This window comes from Pteropus vampyrus, unplaced genomic scaffold (genome assembly GCF_000151845.1).
Source record: "Pteropus vampyrus isolate Shadow unplaced genomic scaffold, Pvam_2.0 Scaffold361, whole genome shotgun sequence".
In the NCBI taxonomy this organism is placed as follows: Eukaryota; Metazoa; Chordata; class Mammalia; order Chiroptera; family Pteropodidae; genus Pteropus; species Pteropus vampyrus.
In genome coordinates, this window is record NW_011889142.1 from 102,358 (window position 1) to 113,283 (window position 10,926).

Here is a 10,926-nt window from a genome sequence, read left to right on the forward strand (position 1 = left end):
ATTTATTATGGAAAATGCACAAAGTTATTAAACAGATTCAATTAGTTGCCTTCACGCATACAAATTTTAGGCTACTTTTCTTTTGAATCTAAATCTGGAACTGAAGTACATTGAGTAGACTGTGCAATGACCGGTAAGTTTTTCTATTCTTAGACCTCGCCGCCTTGCTTTTTTGAATGATTGATTGAAGGGTTAAAAGTTCCGCTCCATTACTATGGTATGGACTTTGCGTCTAGGACCAATGCCATGTTATAAACACTATTAAACGTATTTTGCCGTTTTTAAATACTGTCCTACATGAGCTTTGCTAAACGATCATTTTAAAAATGAGTAATGATAATGGCTAACAATTAAATACTACTTAGTCTGTGCTAGTCAATGTTCTGAGTATTGTAGATATATCAACTCTCTTTATATTAACTCATTTAATCCTCACAATAACCATACAAGGCAGGTGCCATTACAGTCCCCATTATGCAGATGTGCGAACTGAGAAGCAGATGAGCAAATGGAGGTAAAGACCAAGTTCGAATCAGTGCAAATAATCGGCTTCCTACAAGTTCTTCTTAAGCCATATAATAGTAAAAGCTGAAAGGAAACTTAGAGCTTATTTTGTTTTATTGAACATATTTTCAGAGTTTTTGTTACATGCCAGACACTGTTTTTAAATGATCTCTCTCTCTCTCTCTTTCAATCTTCATACTAACCCGATGAGGTACATACTATCATTATGCCCATTTTAAAGACAAGACAACTGAGGTACAGCAGAATAAGAAGTTGGCCTAAGGGTTACTAAGCTGGCAAAATAGCCAAGCTTGGATGGTAACCCAGGCAGCATGGCTCCACAGTCCATGCTTTAACCTCCACAGTATCTTAACTTTCTGCCTCCTCTCAACTAATACAGGTCAAAACTTGTGACTCACAGTACAAATGTAGCCTGCAGATGTATGTTATTTGGCCCGAACAATGTTTTCCTAACATTTTGCACCAGTTACCATTATTTAAAAAACAGGAGGGTAAAGTAGCCTTGACTTCCAGTTCTGGCTTCACCAGTCATCCTGTGATTTTTTTTTTCTTTTTACTATCTTTAACAAGTGAGAGACCTGAGTTTCTTCAATCAAATTTCCCTAAAGTCACCTGTTTAGTAAATAATGGAGAATTGGATGTCAAGGCTGCCTGATACCAAAACAACACAACCAGACTAACAGATCTGAGTTTCAACAGGACTCAAAAAGTAATATTAAGGACTTAACTTCTTTACAGAAATAGAACCTGATGTCTTTCTCTCTGATATGAGATTAGAACTGAAGCCAAAAGTAGTGTTTTTGTCTTACAGTTCTCAGAGTTTGAACTCCACCATTTAGTAACTAGGAGACCTGGGGAAGGTTGAGAAAATTCTCTGTCAACATCAGTTACCTCACATGCACTTTATTTGTGTGGTCGTTCTTTCATACCACGAATATTTGCTTAGCACCTACTATATGCCATTACAGCATTGTCGTTATGAGATTTTAAATAATGATACATGAAAAGCATGTACCACAGTTGACAACACATTGTAAGAGCTCATTAAATAGTAACTTGTTATTAATATTGGTTTGCTAGTAATCGAATAGTTTTAGACTTATATTCATAAGAGATATTTGCAGGTAGTTTTCTTTTCTTGTGATGTCTTTTTTTTAGCTTGAGTGTCAGGGTAATGCTGGCCTTATAGAATGAGTTAGGAAGTATTCTTTTATCTTCAAATTTTTGGAAGAGTTTGAAAAAGATAGGTGTTAATTCTTCCTTAAATATTTGGTACGATTCACCAGTGAAGCCTTCCGGTCTTAGCTTTGCTTTGTTGGGAGGTTTTTGATTATTGATTCAATCTTTTCACTTAAAAGTCAGCTCAGATTTTCTCTTTCTTCTTGAGTTAGTTTTGTTGGTTTCTGTGTTTCTAGGAATTTGTCCATTTCACCTACATTATCTAATTTGCTGGCATCCAGTTGTTTCTACTATTATCATCCTTTCTATGCAAGTTTTCTATCAATATCTCCACTTACATTTCTGATATTAGAAATTTTATTCTTTCTCTTTTTTTCCCCCTCACTCATTCTAGGTGATCTTTTCAAGGTCCCAAATTTCAGTTTTATTGATTCTGTTGTTTTCGTGTTCTCTATTTTGTTTTTTCTTTACTCGCTTTGTTACTATATCCTTCCCTCCGCTAGCTTTGAGTTTAGTTTGCTCTTCTGTTTTAGTTCTTTAAGGTATAAAGGTCATTGATTTGAGATTTGTGTTCTTTGATAATATAGGCATTTACAGACACAAATTTCTCTGTGAGTCCTGCTTTCACTGTATCCTATAGGATTTGGTATGTTGTATTTTGTTTTCGTTCATCTCTAAGTATTTTCTCCCTTGTTATTTATTCTTTGATCCACTGAATGTTTAAGAGCGTGTTATTTAATTTCCACATAATTTTGAATTTTGTAGTTTTCATTGAATTCTTAATTTCTGGTTTAATTCCATGTGTCAGAGAAGATACTTTGTATGATTTCAATCTTTTAAATTTACTGAGATTTTTTTTGTAGTGTAACCTATTAGATCATGTTCCATGTACATTTGAGAAAAAAAATGTGTATTCTTCTGTTCTTGGGTTCAGTTTTCTACATGACTTTTTAGGTCTAATTGGTTTACAGTGTTATTCACGTCTTCTATTTTCTTATTGATCTTCTGTCTAGTAGTTCTAGCCATTGTTGAGAATGGGTATTGAAGTTTTCAGCTAATATTTGAATATCGTTTGCATCTCTCTTTGATTCTGTCAGTTTGCTTCGTATATTTTGGAACTTTATTGTTAGATATGTAGATTTTTATAATCGTTATGTCATCTTTATGGATTAGTCCATTTATCAATATAAAACATCCTCCGTTGTCTCTTGTATCAATTTTTAACTTAAGGTCTATTTTGTCTCAGTATAGCCACCCTAGCTCTCTTTTGGTTACTATTTACATGATATCTTTGAAAAACTGCCTTCCAAAGTGGCTGTAGCATTTTGCATTCCTATGGGCAATGAATGAGAGTTTCTGTTATGCCATACCCTTTTCTGCATTTGGCGTTTTCATTGTTTTAGAGTTTTGCCATTCTAATATGTGTATAGTGATAGCTCACTGTTTTACTGCGTTATTATTTGATATTTATTTTTAGTGTACTCATTTTGCTTTCCTTTAATTCCTTTTTCTATATGTACCTATGGATTTTTTTCCCTAGTGTTTATTTTGTGTATTACAATTAACATGTTAACTTTATGTATTTGTCTTTTAAATCATATAGTAAATAAAAGAAGAGTGAAAAAACAAAAATACAATACTACATGGCTTTTATATTTACCTATGTAAATAGAAGTCTGATTCTTCGCTACTCCGGGTTTGTTTTTGCTTCCTGTTCTGAGTTGTTATTCACTTGTTCAGTTATTTTTTTCTATATTAAAGACTGTAAAGATCTGTATTCTTTGTTATGTGTGGTCTCTAAAGTCTCTGTTCCTTGAACTTTGGATCAGTTAGTCATTTGATAGAGATTTCATGAATGCTTGTAGTCATAAAAGAAATAGTAAGGAAGAAAAAATATTTGCCTATACTTTGAAGATTAACTCTGTGCGGTGGCACAGACAAAAATGGAAATCTGACGAAGTCCATTCAAATCATTATTAAAAGGAGAATTTTTAAAGACTCAACAAAAACACCTGCAAATGGAGAAAAAGAGAAGGTATGACTGATGAAGAACCCAAGGCAATAGCCGCTAGAATATAGTTTCATTTGCTGGGTTTCCCTCCGTGTTTCTGACCCTTAAGTGTTTATCATTGTATATAAAAACTATCCTATTTAAAGCTTCTCAAGATTGAGAGCCACGCTTTGTAATTTCACCTTTCTTCAGCCCCTAGTACAAGTGCACGTAGATGTCGGTGGTGACCGGTAAAGACCGGTAGGCCTCAGTTCGTACAAATGACATTCTGACAAAAGTTTTGTATATATCGTGGTAAGCCAGCAGGAAATGATTGAGAAAGGCAGACACAGCACATGGAAAAGCCCTCGAGGCTGGAATCTAGTCCTAACTCTACCACTGACTTGCTCTATGATCTTGGGCAAATCATTTGATGCTACTCTAGTCCATTTTCCCATCTGTAAAATGAGACAGATAAACTAGAAAATTGCTAAAGTCTCTTTCACTTCTGAGATTGTGTGAAATCTTAGTTCAAATATAATAATAATGTTCATTTGACACTACATGCATTAACTCATTTAAATCTCAAGTAACCTTGTGAGGTAGGTACTGTCAGGGAAGTTGAGGATCTTGCCCAGGATCACAAAATAGTGTGACTGGGCTTCTGTCCCAGACAGTCTGACTTCAGAGCTGGCATGCAACTTCCACACTATATATTACCTCTAAATATACAAGAGGTGCTTGGTATTTAAAGACATTGGACAGTGAATACTTTGAGAAAATGAATAATCATCTCCTTATTAATCGGCTTTTCAGATCTTACTACCATGTTTTATAGCTTTAGTGTTTCCATTTGCTGTTTTTTAAAAAATCAAGTTATACCCGTATTTGTTGAATGAGTAGAAATTCTTAACTACTCAAGGTTTAAGATGAAGGAAGATAGCAAATGATAGAATTTAATCTTTGCCCTCCCTTATCTCAGCAGGCTGATGAGTCCCTAAAGTACCACAGACTAAATTGCTCAAAAATGATGCTATGGAAAAATGGATTAGAAAATTATGTTTTAAAATGTCACTAATTTTGACCTTTTCCTCTTTTTCCACAGTAACTGTTTTGAGCCCAGCAGAAAAAGGTAAGAGGGTACGGTGAATTATATTGGGGGGACTGTATCTCTCTTTCTATCTAAAAGTGAGTTACATGAAAGCCTATAATTTGAGCAACTTTCCCAGGAATACACAGAAGTGAAAAGTTTAGGACGATGGTTTTTAAGAAATTTACCCAGAGGTTGGAGCAAAACACATTCTCAGTGGCCCCTTTGGCTATAGGACAGGAATTGAAAGTTACCAGGATTTATGATAGAGAAGGGCACAGATAGCCACTCTGTTGGCCATAGTGATCCTAGGCTCTCTCTTGGTTCATCACTGTTTTCCTAGATACCTTGCCTTTTTTTTTAAATCCAAATCATCCCCTCTTCAAGGCATGGACTAAGGCTCTACTGGGGGCTCTTAAGGGCTAAGTCCTTCGCCCTCACTTTTTCAATATATTTATTGTACTACTCTCCACTTCTCATCCCCATCTTGGCTTGGTCTGCAGTTTATTCTACCATTCTAAAGATATTAAGGTATTTTCCATTAAAAATGTATAAGTGAAGCACGAGTTTTGACAAACCTTTAGCTTTACATTATTTTATCAGGCATAATCGTAAGTGTTTATGTAGCCACTTTACATAGCCACTTTCAATTCTCACTTCATGGGAATTAATTTTAATTCATTAACTACATAGCATTCATATTGTGCCATTTTAAATCTCCTGTTTGCTGTTACTCATTTAACAGAGGTGTTGACTATAAAAGCCACAGAGCAGAGTGGCGGGAAGACAGTAGACCGCAATAGTTAAAAGTATGAGTTCTGAAGATGAACTGTTTAAATTCAAATCCTGGCTTCACTACATCCTAGTAAATTATTTTACCTTCTTTGTGCTCATTTTATTCATGTGTAGAATAGAAATAATAATGCTTCCTAGCTCATAAAGTTGTTGTGAAAATGTAATGAATTAACGCATGTAAAGCATTTACAGTAGTGTTGAGTAAAGCACATATGGGTTACCCTTTAAATGCTTGCTACTATTATTATAGCCTTAAAGCAAGTCCTGAGTTGCTTCTTATTCTTATGTATGGTTCTTAAGGTCAAAGATTACATATATATAACTTTCCACAATAAGCTTTCAAGAGAAATTAGGTGGGGGTTTAGATAGTGCACTTTCATAATAGGAACAATGACAAAAATATTGTTATTACTGGAAACTATAATTTATTGTGCCAGGTACCCTCCTAAGTATTGTATATATGTTGTCTCCTTCAATATTTACATCAACACAATGATGTAGACACACTTATGTCCATTTTAATGAGAAAGAAACTGTAATGACAAAAAACTTCTCTAACCTGGTGAAGGAAATAGACATACACGCCCAGGAAGCACAGAGAGTCCAAAGCAAGATGAACCCAAAGAGGCCCACACCAAGACACCTCATCATTAAAATGCCAAAGGTTAAATTCAAAGAGATTCTTATAGCAACAAGAGAAAAGCGGTTAGTTATCTACAAGGGAGCTCCCATAAAACAGTCAGCTGATTTCTCAACAGAAACTTTGCAGGCCAGAAGGTACTAGCACAAAATGTTCAAAGTGATGAAAACCAACGATCTACAACTAAGACTACTATACCCAGGAAAGCTATCATTTAGAACCAAAGGACAGATAAAGAGCCTCCTGGGCAAGAAAACGTTAAAAGAATTCATCACTACCAAGCCAGTATTACAGGAAATACAGTAACTTTTTCTTGCCCAGGAAATGTTAGAGGGACTTCTTTAAGAAGAAAAAAGGAAAAAAAAGAAAAAATATATAATTAAATAGCAAGAACTATATATCTATCAACAATTACCATAAATGTAAGTGGATTAAATGCTCCAATCAAAAGATAGGGTCGCTGAATGGATAAGAAAACAAGATCCTTACATATGTTGCCTCCAAGAGACTCACATCAGAATGAAAGATACACACAGACTAAGAGTAAAGGGATCACCTAGAGTGTATTGTGCTGAGTGGAGTAAGTCAGACAGAGAAAGACAAATATGATATCACTTATATGTGCGCTCTAAAGACAAAGTAAATGAACCAAAAAACTGAAAACAGACTCATACAGAGAACAAACTGGTGATGGTCAGATGGAGAGGGGTTAGGGGGATGAGTGAAAAATGGGGAAGGGATTAAGAGGTACAAATGAGTACTTTTTTTTCCTACAGTAGAAAAGTTTTATTAGAAGGGAAAGTCCACTTCCAGACGTGGAGGCAGGCCTGAGCAAGAGAAGCGTGGCTCAGAAGGCCCAAACTGGTACTTTTATTGGTAGTTACAAAATAGTCATGTGATGTAAAGTACAGCAAAGGGAATACAGTCAGTAATATTGTAGTAACTATGTGCACTGTCACATGGGTACCAGATTTATATGTCTAATCACTGTGCTGTACACCTGAAACAGCTGGCTAAACCTGGGAACCAGCTCTGAAGAAAAATCTCATGTTCTCCTAGTGGATAGCTAAATCATGGAGACAACTCTTGAGCAATTGTATTCTCGTGACCTATCCTTAGCTCTTTGACTACAATCTATGGGCCTCTAACCCCGTTCTCACCAAACACTCCCTCAAATAGCTGAGAGACAAGGTGTAGCTTTTCGTTAGAGCTTATAAAGCAATGAAAGCGAAGTAAGGCTCTCAAATATTAGTGTCGACACCTCATTGCTAGGTGTCATACTCAAAGGGAGAAGTGACTGTCTGGGTGACAAATTTACTCTCGATCATAATCTGGGGATTTCTAGCTTGAGCCAAAATTGGATTTGAGTGAGGGCTCTTTCAATTGCTAAAACTACAGTAGCCGTTCCTATCTGAATAACAGTATGCAGTTGAAAGGTACGCCCCTCCCCCAATTACCCCATCACCCAGGCCAATGCTTTTGGTCAATTTATACAAAAGATATTACAGAAAATAGTGTCTTTTAAAACTAAACAGCTTCCAACAATACCTTTTAAGGAAAAGAGGTATGTTAGATAATTGCCACAGTGACAGCCATAGCATTCATTATTAGTCACACAAGAACGTGTATGCATGCGCGCCCATGCACACGCACACGCACACGCACAATCACTCACTTCCCATTAGTCCCTGGGAGCGACACCTAGAAAAGGCAACTTTTCTAGCTGGCTGAAGAAAGTTGGTAATAACAACTTTATGCTACTTCCACCATGTAGTTTCAGATTCCATAATTTATCAAGGTGTTTATAAATCATTTATTTCGGGAAAAGAGCTCAAGTAGTAATTCTCATTTCAGAAGCTATTCCTAGAATGGGATATTGACAGTGCAACACAGCGACTCGATTCAGAACGACTGCATGTGTAGATGGACTTTTCTCTGGGACTTGGTCATGTTCCCTATAGCTGATTTCTGCTCCTGAAAACCTTTTCATATTGTGGAAAGTAAAAAAAAAAACGCTTGAAAAGCTTCTGGCTTTCATATGGTAATCACAGCTCCAGCAGCTTCTGGGATCACATGACTGTGATCGCTACCAGATAAGCAAAAGGCTCTACTGTGCCAGCTTGCTCCGAAAAGATGTTCCCCCACTTCATTTCAAGGTCATTGAGTAGTGGCAGTTCACGGATACAGTTCACTAGCTGTCTGATCTCTCTAGTTATCTGAAATCTTACTTGAGCACCACACCTGAAAAGAAAGACTCACTGTCCCTGCAGTTTGTAAGAATGATTATTCTAGATAGTAATTCTAGATAGGAAATTGAGAATCATGGGGCCTATCCATAGTTCAGTAGTACTCAGCGCGGGCTGGAAGGTGGCGGCGATGTGGTGAATTGCCTGCCCGGCATGTTGAAGAGGAGCTTCCTCCTTGGGACACAGGCCAAACAACCGAAGAGCTCTAAGACCCTGTTTCTCATGGTTCATGTGTCTCAGAATCGCCTGGGGGACTTGCTAGATTCTTGGACTCCACCTCAAACTACTGATTCTGAATCTTTGTGTAGAGCTTGGGAATTTGCCTTCTGATAATCTCCCTAGTTGATTTAAATACACACTGAAATTTGAGAGCCACTGTTCTGAGGAAAAGAGCTCTGGACCAGAAGTGAGGAAAGCTGAATTCGGTTCCATTTCTTCTACAACTTTGCTGGGTAACCCTGATGAAGTCACTTACCTCTCTGGGCCTCAGTTACCTGTCTATAAACTGAAGAGGTTGAACTAAATGATCTCTATGTTCTTGACTTTCTCTAAGATTTTTATTAAATCTAGTGTATAGTTCCTGTTCTGCCGATCTACTGAATGACTTTAGCTTGGCCATTTAATCTCATGTTCCACCCATCTATAGAAAAGTACTCATAACTTCTGTGAAAGCTTAGAATACAGGAGTGGGAGCCAGCTGTTGCCAGCTTCATGATTAGACCGGTTATGAATTAGTAGTATGACCTGAAACAAGTTACAGTCCCACAGTTCCCATCCCAATCATTGGAACAAAAAATAAATATCTTTAAAATATTACCAAGTGTAACAGTTTAGTTCTCACTATTCAGGTGATCCAAATTGCTGAAGCTTATTACCTTTGAAGTACACAATGAGAGGGTAAACATAACATTATTTTTCTTAAATTCTTTGTAACCAAAGGTCCCATATTCCCATTCCATACTGAAGGAACGGGGGTTAACATATGTCCCTTCTAACCTAGATAGTTATGGAATCTTCCCTGTATAAACTTCATGAAGTCAAAGAAACAAAAACAGTAACGATAACACACAAAGAAACATTTTAAAAGCCCCGCCTAAGATAAAAAAGTTGTAATAACACTTCACGAGGGCAAGGCAATGGAGGAAGTCACTCTCATTCATTGGTGATGAGATTGTACAGAAAACTTTTTTTAATGGCAGTTTGGCAATATCTACCAAAAGGCCTAGGTTTGAGCCTAGCAATCCCACTTAAGGGAATTGATCCTATAGATATTTTCAGTCCATGTGCCAATGATATATATACAAGGTTATTCATTACAGCATTATTTGTATTAGCCAGAGGAGGAGGAAAGCACCGTTCCCATCAGAGATAGTCTGGCTAAGTAAATTATGGTACATTCGTGCAATGGAATCCCGTGCAGCTTTTTAAAACGAGACTGAGGAAGCTCTCTCTTTCCGAGTCATATTAAGTGAATGATCTCCAACTTACAGCAAGCGAAAAAGAAATGAGGTAAAAAACGGTGTGTTTGGAATACTGCTATTTGTGTGAAAAAAAGCACACCGTTTTGGTGCTTTTAAATGTATAAAGTCTGAAAGAATACGGAATAAAGTTGTGCACTGACATTTCTTGCTTCCAGGGAACTAGGTGCTTGAGGGACAGGGACAGAAGGAAGACTTTTCATTATTTTATACCTTCACATTTTTGAACCTTGTGGATGGATGTATTACCTTTCAAAAGAAACACAACGAAAAAATTTTAATATTATGAAAATTCCATATGTGTTATGTTCATATAAACATATAAACATATAAAAATAAGAAGATCTGGAATGATACACATCAAACACCAAACCAAACAGGTATTATATACCTTAGGAGGTAGAAGTGGGAGATTAGATGTATGTGTAGGGTGGACATTTACTTTTTACTTTATGTTGCTTGAATTTTAAAATGAGATTTCACAATTACACAAATCAAGCACATAAAAAGAAATCTTTTACCAGAGGGCTAGGAGCACTGGACCAATTTTTTTCAATTCAGTCATATATGTGTGAGAGGCTCAGCCCCGTTAACTTGGTCGTAACATCATTCCCTTGAGTCTTTCTGATGGATTTAAATAATAAGAACTTACCATGCAAGAACTCAAAATGAAACAGTAATCTGACCTTCAGTCTTATAATGACGTCTGTGGAGAATACTGAGATTTCCCATATCGGTAGAGCTATTAGGTGGCAAATGGTATAAAAATAAGTGAGGAGCCACTTTTATAATCGTCTGAACGGTACAATGCATGATTCAAAAGTGTGTAGTCTTTGAGACTACTGAAAAGAACTTATGATTTAGAGTCAGAAGTCCTCTGTTTAAAATCTGGTTACGTTATGTAGTTAGTACCTGTGTGGCTTCGCATAATCCACTACCCCTATAGTTAATCGACTATCCCTATCCTATTACCTATCTCACAA

The 10,926-nt window shown here is 36.5% G+C and overlaps 1 protein-coding gene across 1 annotated transcript in view; it reads left to right on the plus strand.

The window, feature by feature from the left end:
* Positions 1-3,929: 3,929 nt before the first annotated feature.
* Positions 3,930-10,926, plus strand: part of ZDHHC15 (zinc finger DHHC-type containing 15) — a 49,101-nt gene continuing 42,104 nt past the window's right edge. The window contains exons 1-2 of the mRNA XM_011379511.2: positions 3,930-3,945; positions 4,800-4,826. Of these exons, the coding sequence (XP_011377813.1) occupies positions 3,930-3,945; positions 4,800-4,826 (43 nt within the window). The remainder of the gene's footprint in view (positions 3,946-4,799; positions 4,827-10,926) is intronic.